The sequence below is a fragment of the Balaenoptera borealis genome (genome assembly GCF_965194805.1).
Source record: "Balaenoptera borealis genome assembly, chromosome: 3".
Lineage (NCBI taxonomy): Eukaryota > Metazoa > Chordata > Mammalia > Artiodactyla > Balaenopteridae > Balaenoptera > Balaenoptera borealis.
Window position 1 is genome coordinate 171,817,052 of NC_138866.1, and position 19,577 is coordinate 171,836,628.

At 42.8% G+C, this 19,577-nt stretch overlaps 2 protein-coding genes across 6 annotated transcripts; both read left to right on the forward strand.

The window, feature by feature from the left end:
- Window positions 1-23: 23 nt before the first annotated feature.
- Window positions 24-4,057, forward strand: COMMD3 (COMM domain containing 3). Of its 2 annotated transcripts, XM_082385722.1 has the most exons (8): window positions 31-245; window positions 1,580-1,691; window positions 1,798-1,861; window positions 1,955-1,989; window positions 2,353-2,413; window positions 2,509-2,565; window positions 2,658-2,717; window positions 3,688-4,057. In XM_082385722.1, the coding sequence occupies exons 1-8, from the start codon at window positions 107-109 to the stop codon at window positions 3,745-3,747; spliced, it is 588 nt and encodes a 195-aa protein (XP_082241848.1). In that variant the 5' UTR covers window positions 31-106; the 3' UTR covers window positions 3,748-4,057. The 2 variants fall into 2 exon arrangements, with proteins under 2 accessions (XP_082241849.1, XP_082241848.1); XM_082385723.1 differs by lacking the exons at window positions 1,798-1,861; window positions 1,955-1,989 and having other exon boundaries at window positions 24-245.
- Window positions 4,058-4,821: 764 nt separating this feature from the next.
- BMI1 (BMI1 proto-oncogene, polycomb ring finger) lies at window positions 4,822-15,468 on the forward strand. Of its 4 annotated transcripts, none has more exons than XM_082385663.1 (10): window positions 4,822-5,532; window positions 10,360-10,490; window positions 10,834-10,930; window positions 11,549-11,604; window positions 11,692-11,742; window positions 11,902-12,010; window positions 12,090-12,135; window positions 12,569-12,667; window positions 13,040-13,120; window positions 13,212-15,468. In XM_082385663.1, exons 2-10 carry the CDS (start codon window positions 10,379-10,381, stop codon window positions 13,539-13,541), a joined length of 981 nt encoding a protein of 326 aa, XP_082241789.1. In that variant the 5' UTR covers window positions 4,822-5,532; window positions 10,360-10,378; the 3' UTR covers window positions 13,542-15,468. The 4 variants fall into 4 exon arrangements, with proteins under 4 accessions (XP_082241789.1, XP_082241790.1, XP_082241792.1 ...); XM_082385664.1 differs by lacking the exon at window positions 4,822-5,532 and adding an exon at window positions 5,824-6,010; XM_082385666.1 differs by lacking the exon at window positions 4,822-5,532 and adding an exon at window positions 9,514-9,603.
- Window positions 15,469-19,577: the final 4,109 nt, after the last annotated feature.

A 19,577-nucleotide genomic window follows, 5' to 3' on the forward strand; every position in this document is an offset into this window, starting at 1 on the left:
CCGCCGCCGCCGCCCCCGCCCCAGCCGCGTGCGCGCGCGGCCGCATCAGCTGAGCGCGCGGCGCGTGTCACGTGGTGCGCGTGTCGAAGGTCACGGCGCGCTCACAATGGAGCTCTCGGAGTATGTGCAGAAAGGCTTCCAGATGCTGGCCGATCCCGGCTCCTTCGACTCCAACGCCTTCACGCTTCTCCTCCGGGCGGCTTTCCAGAGCCTGCTGGACGCCCAGGCGGACGAGGCCGTGTTAGGTAAGCCGCTCGGCTCTGAGCTGGATCGGCCTGGGTGGAGGGGCGCTCGGAGAAGAGGAGCGAGATGGAGCGAGAAGGGGAAAGCCCCGGGAAGAGGAAGTCTCCGGGGTTTGCCCTTCGCTCCGGACGGAGTGTGGGGATGTGGCTCTGCCAGAACCCACATCGGACCCCGAGCATTGTTCTCTCCCCAGTTGGCACCTGCACACAGCCAGTTACACGTTCCTGGCCTGATTTCCCCTCCCAGGCTCTTTGTTCCTTTGTAAAGCCGGTGTTCAAGTCTTGTTTGTGGCCTAAACATCTAAGGTTTTCAGCCTGGTCTGGGGCAAAGGCTGTTTGACACTTGGACTTCATCAGGGCAGCTCCCTGCAATTCAAGCTTTCAGTGCTAGGTTGGCGAAGGTTTTAAAGGGTCTGCTTCCATAGTAATTACTGCGTCAAATAGTGTTGACATTTTTCAGCTTAGAGAATACCTCAAGTTCCTCTGATCATTCCAACACTCTAGTTCAATATGTTTTGCACAGGTTCCACGCCTAGACCCTTAAAATATGGTGCATAATGTTTTGTTCTGCACTAGTTTATCAGGAGGCGAGTCTCTTATAAGTGGTCGGGTCAGTGATTGCGGAGTGCGGTGTCAGTATGGATGGAGGCATATTTTAAGACAGATCGCTATTACATGATTTTCTTAAATATAAATATCTCAACAATTCAAATTTTTGTGTTTTTTTTCTGTAGTTTCACGAGCTAAACACGTGTACAAAAAGTATGAAAGTGGAAGTTCTTTAAACGAAAATAGTAACCACCACCTGGTTAATCTCAAAAAAAAAAAAAAAAAAGGATGGCTGTCGAAACCTGAAAATATTTTGAAAATTGTATTTTATATTCTGAACTCGTTCCCTCTCCCCCACCTCCGTGTGTTAATGTCCACGGAGCCAGTTAGCATAAAATTAATCTTTAGAAGGAAAGTTTATTCATTCTTAAATTTACACCGTATAAAATATCTTCTTATTTTCCTCGGAATTTACTCCATCCATCTTTAGAGTGACCACTGTATATTTTACTCTAGGACTATGTTTTTTAAAAAATAAATAAGAGTATTAAGGTAAAGTAAAAGAAGGTAATTTGACCAGGTAATTGCATAATTATTGATGTGTGATCTTTATTGTTTTGCCATTGACCATGTTGCACATCTCATTTACTTATAATTTCCAGTCCTTATAGTTGAATTCTTCTTGTTATTTTGTTAAAGAGGGTTCTTTACCCAAATTAAAATTCCTTTTTAGAAACAGGACTATAAAGAATTTATCACAGGCATCACTGGCAATTAATTTATTTTAGATCACCCAGACTTGAAACATATCGATCCAGTGGTTTTAAAACATTGTCATGCAGCAGCTGCAACTTACATACTGGAGGCTGGAAAGCAAAGAGCTGACAAATCAACTCTAAGGTACAGGATTTATTTAAATATCCATTTGTTTTCAAATAGTACCTTTATGATTCCAATTTCAGTTTTTAAAATGGAGACTAAACTTAGGCTTTTTTTTTTTCTTTAGCACTTATCTAGAAGACTGTAAATTTGATAGCGAGAGAATAGAATTGTTTTGCACGGAATATCAGGTTACTTACTTAAATTTTTAAAAATTAACAATTACTATTTTTCTTCTACTCTGTTTGCAAAGACGTATTTTCTTTCTTTTTTTTCCCTCCCAGAATAATAAGAATTCCCTAGAAATCCTACTGGGAAGGTAGGTCCTGTATAAGGTGTCAAGCTGAGCCACTTTTTACTTGCAGGTATGAATGGAGAGTGTTGGTGTGAAACAAAACAGGACAGAAAAACGGGATCTAGACCAAAAGAAAAGGGGCTAAAGGGCAAGTGAAACAATTGCAGTTAAGCTAATGTTTTTAAAGATAAAGTTTATGGAGATAATTTTTAAAATGCTCTTTTACTCTTCAGAACTTGAAAATAAAGTTTAACAATGTTTTAAATTCAGAATGGATTAAAATTGTGTGTGTGTGGTGGGGAGGTGGTAGACACCATTGTTGGTGAAGATAAATACTGAAAGTTTTCCTGTAGCTATTATGTACAAAATTATCATTGTATCTTTCAGTATAGGCAGATCTTTCCCTCATATAACTGATGTTTCTTGGCATTTGGAATATCAGATAAAGGTAAAGTTTAACAAACTGTTCTCTAGGGGAACTTAGGGAACTTTTAAAAAAAAATAATAGTTAAAGACTGAAATCAATGTGTTGTGTTGTTTTAGACCAATCAACTTGATAAGATGTACAGACCTGCATATTTGGTGACCTTAAATGTAGAGGTATTTATACATAAGCCCTGTCTAAAAATTAAATGTGTAATGAAATTTAAAATTTCCTTGATTTAAATAAACAGCATTTTTTTCTTCCCTAGAACACTGATTCCCGATCCCACCCAGAGATTAGTTTTAGTTGCAACATGGAACAATTACAGGTACAGTATTAGGATCTGTGAATATGCCTATCTTTTTACAGATTTTTAATTGAGAATTATGCCTATGGAAAGTTCAAAAGAAAATTAAGCATCTGTCAGTAGATAATGAAGGTTGGTTAAGGATTTAATGGTGAGGGGGCTTCAAAAGCAATATTTTAACGTAGGCTTCGCCTTTGAAATTACAGTGTTACTAATAGAGAATTGGTCTGCATTTGCTGTTCCCTCCAATTAAAATAAACTTGTGTAGTGTTGAGTGTAAATTCCTTCTATTTGTGATAAGTGTGAGCCAATAGGACAAAGCAAAAAGAAGAGCTTGGCTTTGAAAATGTCTTCTTTGCTTTCAGAAATTGAATTAAACTCTCAAAACATGATTTTTAAACAGTAGTTGTAAATGACTTTTTATAAAGGAGCAAGTATACAAAAATTCTAAAACTGTTTATATTGCCAGTGTAAGACTGGGGAAATTCAAAATTACATTGATTAATGGACATGACAACGAATTTATTTCTTACCACTTAAAAAAATGAAGGTCATTGCTTGAAATTTTGATGAGATTGAATTTTTCAAAAGGGATCTCCTGCAGAGTCGTTTTAATGTAACCATTAATCAAACTTTAAACTTTCAGAAGATGTGAATACAGCATAATCTTTGTTAGATAACTTGAGAAATTTAATTTTGATATACTTTGCCTGTTCAGAGGATTCAGTTAGAAACTGTATCTCACATCTGAGGGCAGGCAGCCCATTTGAAGATGAGATATTTTAGAGGAAAACCTTCTATTGACCTTCTTTTAATTTTTTATATCTTAGAGGAAAACCTTCTTTTGATAGTGGTTTGTCAAAGGTTTAAAATCTTTGTGAATTTTAAACTTGTTTAGAAAGTGTCCCGACTCTTTTCTTGCATCTTTCTCAAAGTTGGATACTTCTTTCTTGTTTTATCCTAAAAACGATCCATCATATACATCTTTCAGGACTTAGTAGGGAAACTTAAAGATGCTTCGAAAAGCCTGGAAAGAGCAACTCAGTTGTAACTTGGGGAAGTTAACGATCTGCCCCGGTCTAGAGGAAGACCAGGAACGCCTTGCCGTCCGCCAAACCATCGTTTCTGCGAGCTGGATGTCTTCCTTTTCAGGAGAACAAATTTTTTCTTTTGGATTTCTGTCACTCATCAATTTTGACACTTTATTTTTTTACACTTGTGAAAGGGTTAAGAGGGAAAGTCTGCCTAAGTATGTGAATCATCTTCAGTATTATCCGTACACTGATATTTGATCTTTTCCAAGTCTTCCAAAAGGAAGCAGACAGTATTATATTCTGAATAAATAAGTTGTTCCCACTAAAGAGTGCTGAGAGTTTGTTTGGATTTGAGTTTGTTAATTATTACTTTGAAAACACAGGCACGATTGGCGTTAACTTTTAACGATCGCCTCTTCTCAGGATTAAAAAGCGTAGTGGGAAAGGATGCGATCTTCGGGGTTGCCTTAAGACCCCAGCTTCGGGACGTGGGGAAAGGGCGCGGTCGCCGCGCGCCGGGAGCCGGCCCGTCCCGTTACCTGTGCCTGAGGGCTCGCCCGCAGCCCGACCCTCGCCCGCTGGGCTCCGGAGGCCCGGCCCGGCCGGCCCCGCGCGGAGCCCCTGCCCGGAGCGAGCGCCTGCCCGCGCGCGCCCCGCCTCGGCCACTGGCGGGCGGGGAAGGGGGCCGGCGCGGCCGCGGGAAGACTGGGGCGGGCGCTGTTGTTTCCGCGAGCCCAACTCGGTCGCAGGTTCCGCGCCGCGGCGCCGGAGTCTGGGCCGCAGCCCGTGGGGCCGAGCGGGGGGCGGCGGCCGGGCGTTCTCCTCGGCGGGAGCCCGCGGACGTGTGCACCGCGGGCGGAGGCGGGCGGCGGAAAGAAAGAAATAACGGGGGGTGGGGTGGGCTGAACTGCTTGCGGGGCCGGAGCGATGCCCGCGCCGAGAGCAGGGTGGCGCGTGTGGCGCTGTGGAGAAATGTCTCCGCAGCCGCGCCAGCGCCGCCGCCGCGCCGAGCGAGGGGGAGGGGGCCGGGTCGCGCTGCTCCGAGGGGAGGGGGCGGCCGCGGGCCCGACTACACCGACACTAATTCCCAGGCCGCCCTTAAGGAATGAGGGGAGCACGTGACCCGGTGGGGGGGCGGCGGGGGGAGGGGGCGGGCGGACTCTGAGCCATTTTGGAGCCGGTGTCAGTTTCCACTCTGCCTTCAGCGGTGCTTTTTTTTTTTTTTCCACCCTCCCCTCCCCCCTCCTCAGCCTTCCTCCCCTCCCCCCGCCTCTCCGCACGCACACACACGGCGCCCCCCACCCCCCCTCCTCCCCCCACGGCAACTATGAAATAATAATCGTAGTATTAAAGGCAGAGATCGGGGCGAGACAATGGGGATGTTGGCGAGGGAGCCCCGATCCGGATTAGAAACACCTCCCAGCCCCGCAGAATAATACTGATCGCGCCCCCTCCGCGCGCTCCCTCCCCCGAGTGCGGAGCGGGAGGAGGCGGCGGCGGCCGAGGAGGAGGAGGAGGAGGCCCAGGAGGAGGAGGCGTTGGAGGCCGAGGAGGAGGAGGAGGAGGCCGCAGAGGAGGAGGCCGAGGCGGAGGAGGAGGAGGAGGCCGGGCTCGGGAGGCAGCATGAGCCGAGCGCGGCGGCCGCGGCTCCTCTCGGCTGCGCTCGTTGCCCATTGACAGCAGCGTCTGCAGCTCGCTTCAAGATGGCCGCTTGGCTCACATTCATTTTCTGCTGAACGACTTTTAACTTTCATTGTCTTTTCCGCCCGCTGCGATCGCTTCTCGCCGGCTGCTTTTTCCGGGTACGTAGGAGGCGAGGCGCCTCCGGGACGGGGCCTGGGGGCGGCGGGGGTCGCGCCGGGCTCGGGCCGGCCGCCGGTGGACTGGGAGCGGCCCCCCCCGCGCCTCGCCCGCGCCGGCCGGGAGGGCGCTGACAGCGTGGGCGCCGAGCCCCGCGCCGCCGCCGCCCGCCGCCCGCCGGCCCCGCGCGCCGCCCGGCCCCGCGCGCCGCCCGCGCCCGCGAGCGCGCGCCCGCCGCCGCCCGCCGACTCCCGCGGCGCCGGGACCGACCCGCAGCCCGCGCCGCCGCCGCCAGCCGGCCTCGGCGCCGCTCCAGCCGCCGCCCGCTCCAGCCCGGACGCGCCGCGCGCGGCCCCACGTTTTAGTTCCTTTCTCCCCCGAGCGCCCCTCTACACCCTCGCGACGCACATGGCCCCCGAGAAGAACACTTCTATTTGCAGCTTCTGCGGCTCTCCCGGCCACGGCGCCTTTTGTTGAGAGGTAGATTTTGATGAAACGGGGACGGGTGCCTGAAATCGGGAGCTGCTTGGGTCAAGTGGCTTCTCTCCTCTCCCGAAGAAAGGGCTTTGGAGGGGTTTAAACAGCCAGAGAACGCCCCCATTTTATAGGGACGGGTTGCGTGGGGGGCAGCGATCCCGCCAAGGTGGATGTTAGGCTGGTGAGAGCCCGAACAAAAATGTTATTAACTTAAGTTGGAGGGACACTTGTGAGAAATTGGATGGCTTGTAAGATGGCGGTTCCCAGTTGTTTCCAAGGTCTCCTGCGTTTGTGTTTAAAATGGTAAAGTTTTCAAGGTGTTATTTGTTGAGAGTCTTGGATAAGTTCTTCAAACATTACTTGGGACGTGCTCACTGGGAAGTGAGCATTTCAAATTTGGAGCTTTTTTTGGAGTGATGATGGTGAGTGGACGTTAGTCCTGCAAGAGGTTTCCTCTCTTTCTTTTTTCCTCTTTTTGTTTTTTTCTCTCTCAGAGACTACAGTTTTTCTCTCAGCCTCTAGTATGGGATGCACTTAGAACCATGACTTAAGTCCACAACGTTTTACAGGTTTTGCTAAATGTCAGCTTAGGTCATGTGGTGAGGAGATGCTTTGGAAAACGAGCACTAAAAAGTTGATGGCATATGTTTACGCAGTCTTTTGGGTTTGACAGCCATATAGCATGATCTTTTCCCCAGAGATTTACAGTTAATAATTGGAAGTAAACAAGTATAGAGACTTTGATCATTCCCAATTGCAATAAAAGGATTTAGTGGGCTTAGTGGTCACGGTTCAGTATTTGAAATACAAGCATGTATTAACCCCTTCCCTTAAAGTAGGCAAAATTCTGGGCATATTTATTCAAATCCAAGTGTAGGTTGGTGATGCCTAGAATGTTATGAGTAGTTCAACCTATATTTTATAGGAAGCTTAACCCCAAAGTTCTGGAAACATATTATATGCCACGCTAAAGTCTTGAAACTTAAGGATGCCAATTGTTAACAGCATATGCTAACTTATGAGACTATATTAACATTTGAGTTTTATTTTAAGTAGAATCCCTTAGAGGTTGATTTTGTGGGCAAACATTTTTTTTTAATATTTGAGTTCATTCCCATACATCTGCCCCAAAGTGCAAAGGTGTTTGAAATAACCTACTTGTGTACATTTACACCTAGTATCTTTAAAGCCATATAAGTCACTGTGTATGCATGTGTGTATGTATACACACACATATACACACGCTTCTGTAAGAAAAGTGAGCATTTAGTTATACTTGAAAAATCCATTAATGTTCTACCATCAAGTTCTTGGATGTACATTAAGTTCCCCCAAATGTAAAATTCTCCCTAGAAGTCAAGTTATCCCCAACTTTACCCATACTTGTATTGGGCTGGGAGCCCCAACTGGGGTTATGGAGTTCATTTGCATTTGTTAGATTGCAATAGTCAAGCTGATTGTTAACATAAGAACTTGCTTCTGTTTTCCTTCATTTTGACATTACTGGTGTTAGGCCTCCAACAAAAGTGACAGCCCCAACTGAGTATGTTATAATGGCAAGTTTAAACTATTGAGTATCTCTTCCATTGTATGTTTGATGCATTTTTGCTTGCTTAACTGGCAGTTTCTGTGGTGGAACCTAGAAGGTTTTCCTTTCTAAGGTGCAAGAGATTGTTTCTGAAGCCTTATCAAGCATGTCAGATGTTTTGGAAGTCTTCATTAGGTTCCCAGTACTTTCAAGTGGTATAAAAAGATAAAGAACTGATTCTTATACAAGTAACAAAGTGGTATTTACTAGCATTATAAATGGTTATAGGGTTGTGGTCAAATTCTTGTGAATTGAAGTAGAGGAGTTGTGTGAATTAACACTTAAGATGAATTTGAAAGGGTTTTGGTCAAGTACATGAGACTTAAACGTTCAGAGCCAACCAGTAGATAACCTTTCACTGAGGTCTGATTGTTCTGTGTGTTAATATTTGTGTTTGTCTGGTGTTGATTTTATGTAAAGTAGAGGAGAAATAAAGGCAGCTGTTTTTATTGATGCCCCTTCCTGAACTTCATGATCGGTGGCATTAGTGTGATGTGCTTTTGCAAGGGGACAGAAGTATCACCTTGCTAACTATCTTTCTAGTAAAGGTCCTGCAGTTTCATAAGGAGAGTTTTCTTTGAGAACCCAGAAGGCTTGTCTTTAATCACCAAGTACAATAGAATTAAATATTGCTACTCTTTAGGGACACTGCTCCATCCACAACTCCTCTGTAATCCCACTTAGATTTATATTAACAATATGTTGACAATATTCCTCTAAACAAGTCATCCAAAGATAACTGAGGAGTCACACATGACGTTTTCTGGTTGAAGTCACTGGTTGCCACTGTGGTCACTTTTCATAAAAGAGGCTTTGTTTTGTTTTTACCGTTTGTGTGTGTGTGTGTGTGTGTTTTTAGTACTCTAAAACTTTTAGTTTCAGCCATTGAGCTGTGTTGATTAGTATTTCCCTCTTCTGCATTAAAATTCCCTGAGAATTAAAACCTCAGATGCATCTTCAAGTTTCACAAGTTCCTAGATTTCTATTCAAGGCAGCTTTGAGAATGTGCTTCAGATAAGTCTGGAAGCTTAGTCTTATTTCAGATTCTGAAATGAATGAAGTGGGAGTAAGAAATGCATTTTTCAAGCATACTGCACGAAGTAATTGACTTCCCTGATTGTCCGCTGTTGTATTGTTGCTGCCAGTTCCCCACCGTGACTTTTCTGTAACATATGATATCTATTGGGAATAGCATTTCATTGTGTGGGGTTTGCATGGAGGTGAGGCTGAGAAAATGACATTTGTTTTTCTCTGCTATCGGTGCTCTGGGTTGACAAGGTGTTGATTTAGCGTTGGGAATGGGCTGGTCACATGGTCCTTTACTTATTGTCACTGTCGTCGATTCAGGTAGTTTTTCTTGCCTCTATCCAGCATAGTTCAGGTAAAACACAAGGCTTTGCCCACTCCTCGTCTGCTGTGAAACAGATTTCAGTTTTCAGCCTTTCCAAAACTTTGTATCGCTCATCCTAATCTACAGGAGAACTTCCTATTAGAGAAGAAAGCTTTAAAGAGTTTCAGTTCAATAAACATCTCTGCAATTTGAGCCCTGACGGTTTCGGGCTAAGTGCACAGTTGGCAATTCTCAAAAGATCCCTTCATGAAATTTTTGACCTAGTGATTGCTAACAGGAGAGACCGAAAGAGTAAAGATCTGAAAGAAGCTCTTCGCGCCGAGTCGACGTGGAAAGAGGCCCCCGAGAGTGTCCGAAATGGCCGGAGTGCGGTTTGCATTTTCCTTTACCACTGCACGCTCCGGGGTCTCCCAGCCTGTCTGCCGGGTCGCCTCGGGCCAGGATCCTGCTCCCCTGCGCCTCGGGCCTCGTGGGGCCGCCCCACCCCCGCGCTGCGCGCCCGCACCCCACCCCGCCCCCGCGCGGCCCCGCCCCCGCGCCGTGCCGGCCCCTCCCCCGCGCCCGCCGCTGCCGCCGCCCGGCAGCCCCGCACGCCTGCCGAAGCTACGGGCTCGGCCCGGCTCCGCGCGGAGTTGCAGCGGTGGCCGGATGCCAAGTGTAAGTGTAAGTTGCTATGGAAACCCCGACAGAGGCGAGTTCCGAATCCGGAGCGAGACGGAGCCCCGGGCGCCGCCGGACCCGCCCCTCCGCATCCCGGCCCCTCGGCCCCCGGGCGTCCGCGCGCTCAGGCCCCAGCCCGAGGCCGACTCGAGGTGCTTCTCCTGCGGCCCCAGCACCCAGCTCCGGAAATGCCAGGGATGCAGATAGAGCAGAATTTGCTTTCCCTTTGTATCGCGTCAAAACGTGCCAGGTTCTGGTTGCCGGAACCGCTTAAAACAACCAGAACCCCTGGGAAGCCAGGGCATGCTCCTGGATTTTCGATCGAAGATCCATAAGGAAGTTTTACCCTAAATTTGGAGTCCTGGAACAAGCCCTAGCGGTTGGTAAATATCTGCGGGGAGCGTGTAGCGTCTGCAGCAGCCGTGGGGCTGCTGGGCTGGAGGACAAATGGAAGAAAGAGACCCGAATGCTCTCAGCTCCCAGCCCCCACCCCAGACCTTTTCTTCTCCCTCCTGGAATGACCTGAGGGACCAGAGATTACTTTTCTTGGATCCTTTTTCACCTTTTCAGTAGAATTGATTGAGGTCTGATCAGTGAATTCCTTCTGTAGAAGACGTTGGGACAGTCCAGCTGCACAGTGTTAAACGAGTTTTATGAACTCCTTCAGCATTTCAGAGCATATAGTTACTGGGAGTTGGAGATAATCTCGATTCTCCTTCTGTGAATTATGGCCAGTATTTCTTTGTCTTGCAGGATCTTTTATCAAGCAGAAATGCATCGAACAACCAGAATCAAGATCACTGAGCTAAATCCCCACCTAATGTGTGTGCTTTGTGGAGGGTACTTCATTGATGCCACAACCATAATAGAATGTCTACATTCCTGTAAGTACACAGTTTTAGACCTTTTCTTGTGTCGTGTATATTTAACATCTTGTCCTGAAATTTGAAAACAATTCCCACTGTCCTTGAGAATGTTGGTACAAAATGAAGAAGTCGTTTTCTGCTCTTGCATTTAGTGACTTTTTGTTAATGCATATTTAATAAAATATTGTATAAATATAAATTGTTTAAGTGTTCTCAGGATGTTAACTGAGTTTGTTTATTTAATTAGAAATATCTTTTGGTATTTACTATTTTGTTACTACTAGTTCTCTATTTATGACACTAATTTTATTGCTTAGCATCTACCTCCTGAACTTTAAAAAATTTGTGTTTTTATTTCTAGTCTGTAAAACGTGTATTGTGCGTTACCTGGAGACCAGCAAGTATTGTCCTATCTGTGATGTCCAAGTTCACAAGACCAGACCACTACTGAATATAAGGTAGGAAAATGTTTAAAAATATTGTTTGTAATTGTTATTGGAATTGCATAATTACTGAATTTAGTGTTTATTTTTTCACACAAAATTTACCCTTCAGTCCCCGTCTACTGCGTGTACGTTGTGGAGGAGGATAGCCCTTAATTTCTTGGCCATTTTAATGATGACTAACTTTAAACAGAGTTCAATATTATTCAAGGGATTTTAAGATTTTTTAAAATCATTTTTAAAAATGGAATTAGTTCTCCATTTTTGCATTGCTTTATTGACCTTGTGACAGGCAAGAGTGCATGTGTTTAAACTGCTTCCATTCTCTCCTCTTTGTTCTCTTTCATATTAGCTAATTCAGTAATTTGGAAGGCACACTTTTCTTGACTTAGTGAAATGTGAAGAATTTATTAGTGAATATAAAATAGAGTATTCTTTCTACTAATTTAAAAACAGTGCTACTACATAAAGAAATTTTATCCTCATAATTATCATGTTGATGTAGTTATAGACAGTGTTACAATCAAGTAAAATACTATAACAGAGAAAACAAAGAATGTTTAAAAACTTATGAACATTTTTAGTGTTTGCCATATTAGTTGATAGTTTATTTTCTAATTTATTCTTTTTCAGGTCAGATAAAACTCTTCAAGATATTGTATACAAATTAGTTCCAGGGCTTTTCAAAAGTGAGTAACTTGCTTAAAAATGAATTTCTAAAAAGTATTTATCAGTTTTACCTGCTATGTTTAAGTCTTTTTTTTCCTCCTCTTTAGATGAAATGAAGAGAAGAAGGGACTTTTATGCAGCTCATCCTTCAGCTGATGGTAAACTCTTTAGAGGGGGAAAGACATTTTATTTGGAGGGAGAACTTATTCAGTAATTTATTAAAATTAAGCTTAAAGTACCAATTCCATTCTTCTGTATGTATAATATTTAATTAAATATTTAATTCTTAAAAATTGAATTTAAAAATGTTTTTATAGCTGCCAATGGCTCTAATGAAGATAGAGGAGAAGTTGCAGATGAAGATAAGAGAATTATAACTGATGATGAAATAATAAGTTTATCCATTGAATTCTTTGACCAGAACAGGTAATTCTTAAGGAAATGTGTTTTATGCTGATGTATTTATTAGATACATTGTTTGCCTAATAAATTATCTGTTTCTTAGATTGGATCGGAAAGTAAATAAAGACAAGGAGAAATCTAAGGAGGAGGTATGTTCCATGATACAAAAACACATAGAAGATGCATTGTTTGGATTCTAGATTTTATGAGGGTGTATGTTGCCCTTTAGAATATCCTAGAGTCAGATGTTGCTATCAAATAGAAGAAAATCATCATGTTTGATGTTTAAGAGTGATCTATATTCGATAGTTACTAGATAGAATTTATCTTATATATGATTACTATTCTTACAAAATATTTTCAGTAATTAATGTTTAATGCTTTGATGTACTGAAGGAATCTGTTCATTTAGTATTTATAATAATAGCAAACTCAAAGTATAGCTGAGAACTTAGTCAAATCTCAGCTTTGGTATTCGTACCTTTTATCATACTCAGACATCTATCTACTTTTTTTGACTTTTAAAAAAAAATCTTAAAGTTAGGAATTTTAAAAAATTATTTTTCTTAAATATGCCCTTAGGTGAATGATAAAAGATATTTGCGATGCCCAGCAGCAATGACTGTGATGCACCTGAGAAAGTTTCTCAGAAGTAAAATGGACATACCTAACACTTTCCAGGTATCTACTTTACAGTCTTCATGCATTTTATGTAAACCTTTTTAAAAAAAATTTCAATGACAGTTTTCTTCTTGGATTCTAAACCCAAAAAAGCAACGGAATTTTTTTTTTTTTAATTTAGTACTTTATTTGGAAATAGCTCGTAAAATATTTGGTATGGATTCTGTTTTACGCTATGAAAACAAATCCCTTAATAATTTCAAGAAATGTTTTCCCTCATTTGAAGTTTCCAGAGGGATTCTTTCTTTGTCCAAATGTTTGGAGAAAATGTTTTTTAAAAGCATTTTTGGATTCTATTTAGACGGCAAAAAAAATCTAGATTTACCATCATTCTTTGTGATGCTTAATAATTGAAGTGTTGTTTTTCAACAGATTGATGTCATGTATGAAGAGGAACCTTTAAAGGATTACTATACACTAATGGATATTGCCTACATTTACACCTGGAGAAGGGTAAGTAGCCTACCTGACGCTCGCAGGTTACTTTGATAGACTGTACTTAAAGATCTAAGACTGATTTTTTTTTTCCCTCTTAACTTTACAGAATGGTCCGCTTCCTTTGAAATACAGAGTTCGACCTACTTGTAAAAGAATGAAGATCAGTCATCAGAGAGATGGACTGACAAACGCTGGAGAACTGGAAAGTGACTCTGGGAGTGACAAGGCCAACAGCCCAGCAGGAGGTATTCCCTCCACCTCTTCTTGTTTGCCCAGCCCCGGCACTCCAGTCCAGTCTCCTCATCCTCAGTTTCCTCACATTTCCAGCACTATGAATGGAACCAGCAGCAGCCCCAGCGGTAACCACCAATCTTCCTTTGCCAATAGACCTCGAAAATCGTCGGTAAATGGGTCGTCAGCAACTTCATCTGGTTGATGCCTGAGACTGTTGAGGAAAAAAATTTTAAACCCCTGATTTATATAGATATCTTCATGCCATTACAGCTTTATAGATGCTAATACATGTGACTATCGTCCAATTTGCTTTCTTTTGTAGTGACGTTAAATTTGGCTATAAAAGATGGACTAGATGTGATATTCATATGGACGTTAATTGAAAAGAAAGATTATTTCTCGAAAGAATTGGTTTCTGAGAAAGCAGGCAAGATGTTTTTCTGTGTGTTAGGACAGACGTGAAATGGTTTCTGTAACCATTGTTTGGATTTGAAAATCTTCTGCGGTGGATATAAACGTTGGGCCATAGTTTGTTAATCTCAACTAACGCCTACATTACATCCTCCCTGACTGTTCTTGTTATTATGCTGTTTTGTGAACCTGTAGAAAACAAGTGCTTTTTATCTTGAAATTCAACAAATGGAAAGAATATGCAGAGAATAATGCATTCTGTGTAGCCATGTCACTGTGAATAACAATTTCTTGCATATTTAGCCATTTTGATTCCTGTTTGATTTTTACTTCTCTGTTGCTGCGCAAAACCGATCAAAGGAAAGTAAACTTCAGTTTTACAATCTGTAAGCCTAAAAGCGGGTACTACCGTTTATTTTACTGACTTGTTTAAATGATTCGCTTTTGTATGAATCAGATGGCATTATGCTTATTGTACAATGCCATATTGGTATACGACATAACAGGAAACAGTATTGTATGATATATTTATAAATACTATAAAGAAAATATTGTGTTTCATGCATTCAGAGATGGTTGTTAAAATTCTCCCAACTGGTTCGACCTTTGCAGATACCTATGTTTGAGCCTTATCACCACAGAATATTTTTAATGTGGATATCTAATTCTAAATTTTGTTCCATTGGAAGCGATTGGCGTATCGTAATACTGACTTTTCTCTAGTAATACCTGTTTACTTTTAAAATTAATAGTTGCATTAAAGAAAAACTTTTCACTAAGGAAATTGGAAATGCTTTCTTCATTTCCCATTGCTTATGATGGAATTAATATGTTTTTAAAATGCATATTGATCGCTGTAATTCTAAAAAGTATTTTAAATAAACCAGCAAATTGCTGGAAGAAGGCATTTTATCTAAAATTATTTTAATATGTGGCATAGTGGAAATTTCAAATTTAAGAATTGCTTTTACAGTTATAAACAGTGGAATATGCCCTCTCTGTAACGTCTGGAAATAGAAGCAATTTATTGTGAGCTTCTACAGGTATTAGTTTTTAAATAGAGTGAGCATGTTGAATTTAAAGTATGAATATCCCCAACAATTTTCAGTTTGTGTTTTGCTTTGGTCGAACTTGTTCATCACCCATCAGTTATTTGTGAGGGTGTTTATTCTCTATGAATATTGTTTCATGTTTGTATGGGGAAATTGTAGTTAAACATTTCATTGTCCCCCGTCTGCAAAAGAAGCACAATTCTATTGCTCTGTCTTGCTTATAGTCATTAAATCATTACTTTTACATATATTGCTGTTACTTCTGCTTTCTTTAAAGATACAGTAAATGAAGTTTTATGAAACCACAAAATACATATATTTTTATTTTGACCTAAATTTGTACAGTCCCATTGTAAGTGTTGTTTCTAATGATAGATGTAAAATTAAATTTCATTTGTAATTGGAAAAAATCCAATAAAAAGGATATTCATTTAGAAAATAGCTAAGACTTTAATAAAAATTTGATATGAAAAGCACAATGTGCAGAAGTTTTGGAAACCCTATGGTGGATTACAACAGGTAAAAGCTGAAGAACATCCATCGCTGTCTTGGTGATGTTGCTGAGAGTACGTGCTTTGTTGTATAATTGCTTGAAAGCCCAATTGAAAGATGTATCTGTTTATTTACTCTACAATCTTTGAAGTAAAAGTTACCCATGTTTGCCAATTTTGGTGAATTTAACTCATTTTTCTAGGCTTTTCTTCTTAAGTTGTTCATGATGTTATCCAAGACAAAAAAAAAAAGTTAATGGAAGTTTCAAGTGATGTTTTTACTTTGGATATGACTGTGTATATAAAAAATGCAAAAATAGTTTTCAAAGGCTAAAAACTTAAAGTGCTAGTGGATTGTCATTTGACTTACACAAAACCAAGTCATAGGATCAACACGGAACTCAAAGATTTTACATCTCAACCTTTTTATGGACTTATTTTTGAAATTACTTAGTAAAATATCAGATATTGCATTTATGGCTTACCTAACACTATTTCACCATACTTGAAAACATGTCCATTTATTTTGTTTGAAAGAGGAATTTCCCCCCTACTCAATTTGAAAATTGCTTAAGCTTTAATATTTCAGCTAAAATTTGTCTTTTAATAAAACAGAAGAGAGTATAATGTTTTGTATTCTATAAGCAGCCGTCACGGGTTTGACAATTAGGCTTTAAAACTTTTGCTAAACTACCACTTAAAATTTCAGTGTTACAAAAACCCATATCAAAGCTGCTAACTTTTTAACTCTTAGCAATCAAGGCAGAGCGCGTGAAAAGTCGGCTTTAAGTTTGGCTTTTGCTTCTGAACAGTATTCTGGGATTCTGTACCACAAAGTTAGAGCTAAAAATATTCCACAGAAAATGCCTAAATTGATTTCACAGATTTTAGCTTAAATGCAAAAAAAGAATGAGGCTGGTTCCTGTTGTATAAATAGTGATCTATCTTGCTTTACACATGCATACCACTTTACAAGTACCTTTTTGCTTTTAAAATTGCCGGCCGTTAATTGCTCTGAGTTGAAAAAAAAAGTTGCCCTTCAGTTGACTTAACCTACCAACCATATTGCTTTGTTTCCTTATCCATATGTGCAAATGTTAGGACCTTTGGAGGTACAATGCAACAGGCAGAGTAAGCTGATAGGGGCTTTCCTTCATCCTTTCCTCTTATTCTTTTCCCAATATTGGAGTTGCAGTTGATTTGTGAAGTCTTTCGGTACACTCGTTGTATAGGCCTATCAAAAAGTTTTGCTATGAAACCTTAATAGCAATGTAAAAGGAATCCATGTGAAATCCTACTTGAACTGGCCAAGAAGAAATGAAAATGTTTGGTTTTTGAAAAATAGCTTATGGTAGTCTTTGGAGAAGATGGGATTTTAATTTTAGAAACAATTTGCACATGGAACCTAGTCTCCTTTAGAATCCTGAGGTGAAGGAAGTGTTATTTTTGTTCATTTCTCTTTATATTTTAAAGGTTTTAAAAATATATCTTTCCCTTCTGACATTACCCTGGAATGACAGTTGGAAATTCTGATTCAGTTTGGTGCTCCATGAAATGGAGGCTCCATGTTATTTTGAAATACAATGATTGTTTCTTCCATACAGTTTTACTCGCCTTTTATCCAAAACAAAAGGTCTTGATGAAATTACATTTTAAAGGACCCTTAAAAGTATATATATATATACCTTTAAAACATCTAAGTTTCAAAGAGCACAGAACGCAGCTCCAACATAAGGCTCTTGGGTTAGATAAGGTCACTTCGCTTGAGGATGTTTCTTCAAGTATAAAATGAACAGTACAACAGGTGATTATTTCTAAGGTCGCTTTAAAAAAATCCGGATTCCTCCAAAATAAAACCTTGAATTAAACTGGGTCCACAGAATTCAGATAGATGGGTTCTTTACAAGGAAGAGAAAGTATCACATATTAGAGCTTCCCAGTAGATCAGACTTGGGAAATACCACCGCGAAGCCTGTCCATCTCCTTACAAATCTCAAGATCGCCCAGTTTTGATTATGAAAGTCTCCGAAAATGTTTACACAGTCGAGTGTTTCCTGTTTCCGCACTTAATTTTTTTTTTAACGTTTTTTCTTCTTTTGGTTCTTGAAACGGATTTCCTTTATTTGCACCAGTTTCTTTTTCTGAATGTGCAATTTCTAGAGGTCTCACATGAAGACTTCACCATCAACTTTTTGTCTTCATCAAGTCGACGACACCAACAGTCATTTATCACTGGAAAGGCTACTCCAGGATCCTTATGAGTTTTCTGAAGAAGTTCAAGTGCCTGTGGAAAACTCACCCGAAGTCTCATTTAACCCCCTAAATGAATAGTAAGCACTCAATAAAACTTCCAATGGATGAGTTAAATTATCCCCATTCTTCTGACTGTTTTCTTAAAATATCCCTTCCAGAGGCTATTAGAAGGGAATTTCCCAGAATAGCAAGTGATGTTCCCTCAGAGTCACCTACATTTCAGTTAAAAAAAAAAAAAAAAAAAGTTACTTCTTGCTCTGATTGTTGGGTGGTCATCAACTCCAAGCTTCAAAGTGAACGTGATTTCAAGTTCGGTGCGGATTCGGCGCTCTTCAACTCTGTCCTTCAAAGTTAGCTAGAACCCAACAGACCCTCGGAAGGCTGCGGACTAGGGTACTCGGGAAACGCGTCGAAAATTGGGATGGAAGGAATGAGAACGTTACAGAGATGGATAAAGAAGTTACTGGAGACAGCGAAGCCTGTCCAGGAGCTCCAGTCTTAAGTCTAAGTGCCCCCACGAGTGGAAATATTCAAAGAAAGCCGAAGACAGGAGCGCAGTGCGCTGCTTGCAAAATAAAGCGGGGGCGAGGGTAATTAGGGTGGAAAGAGCAACGGCTTAAAAAAAAAAAAGAGAAAGAAAGGCTTCCTATGTTCAGGTGCCCGGTGGAAAGGGCACAGGACGCCCGGCTGGAGAAAATGACCTTCGTTTCCCGGCAGCGCTGCCTTCCCGATTAGGGAGCGTTTACCAAAAGGACCGGTTACAGAGAAAACGGCCCTTCTCCCTGTTTTATTTTTTAACTAGCAGCTCTCCGAGGACCGCAAAGAGCGACAGCCCAGACCTCCGCCCCCGATTGCGCCGCGGGGTTCGACCCGGCCCAACGCTCGAGCCCAGGCCGCGGGGCACCGGGAGGCCATTTTGCGCGTGCGCCGCGCGCCACCCTCGGCTCGGCGGACTCGGATCCCGCCAATTTTGAAAGCGAGATTCCCAGGCCCTGGCAGGCTGGGGAGGCGGGAAAACGAAGTCGTGTCTCCACGGCCGGACCCGGTGGCGAGCGGCGGCGACAGCCGGGTGCGCGTGATCTCACAAGGCGGCCCCCGTCCTGCCGAAGGCCTCTCCACCGGGCGGGACACCGAGGCGCGGCAACTGGCCCCTGGGCCGCGAGCTCAGCGCGGGCAGGAAAGTGTCCCACGTCCTGGGAGGCGGCGGCGTCGCCTGCAAAGCCCTCAGAAGCGATTCCTTGCGGGGCCATTCCAGATTATCGTCTCGCTTTGCCCTCCTCCCTCCGGCTGCTTCAAACCCTATGCCCTTTCTCCTTCAATAACAAGGTGTCCTTGGAGTTTAGCGTTTTGTTGGAAAGACTGTAAGCCAAATTATTAACAAAACATAAAACCGCCATTTGAGGGTTCCCGAAGGCTGAGCTTCAGCCTTCCCGAAGGGGGTCCTCCAGTTGAACTTGTTTAATGGGTAGAACGGGCTCTAATCCCCTGGGAAGAAAACCTGACCAGGTTACAGTGTCGAGGAAGGGGTGGCTGCGCGATAGGAATCTTAAGATCTGGGCGAAGAACCACACTTTGGGACCCAAATGCGAAGCCTGGGTCTCCGGGCAGGGCGAACCTGGAAGGTCCGGTGCTCTCGCACTCCGGCGCCATTGAGACCCCGGCGGGGCAGAGGAGCGGGCGGTCGGAGGTTGGGATATCGCCGCTGAAAGCCGCCGGGACGCAGCGGTTTCCAGCAGAGTCCGCGCCTGCCTGATCCCCGGGGCAGAAACGCTTCTCTGACCCAGGAGTCCCACGTGCGCCCAAAAACGGGGAGAGGAAGGGACGGCTTGGGGAGGGGGACCGGGGTAACAGCAGAGAAATGAAAGCGGCCTAAAATGGGCGACGCCCGGCGAGTCCTCTTTATCGGCGCGGCAGACTGCAGGAGCCGCCATTTGGTGGCGGATTTCGGTATTTCAGTAGCACGTTGTGCTGAACGTCACAACTGGCTTGTCTACGTGGCAAGGTCTTTTCGGAACCGCCGTTTTTAAAAAT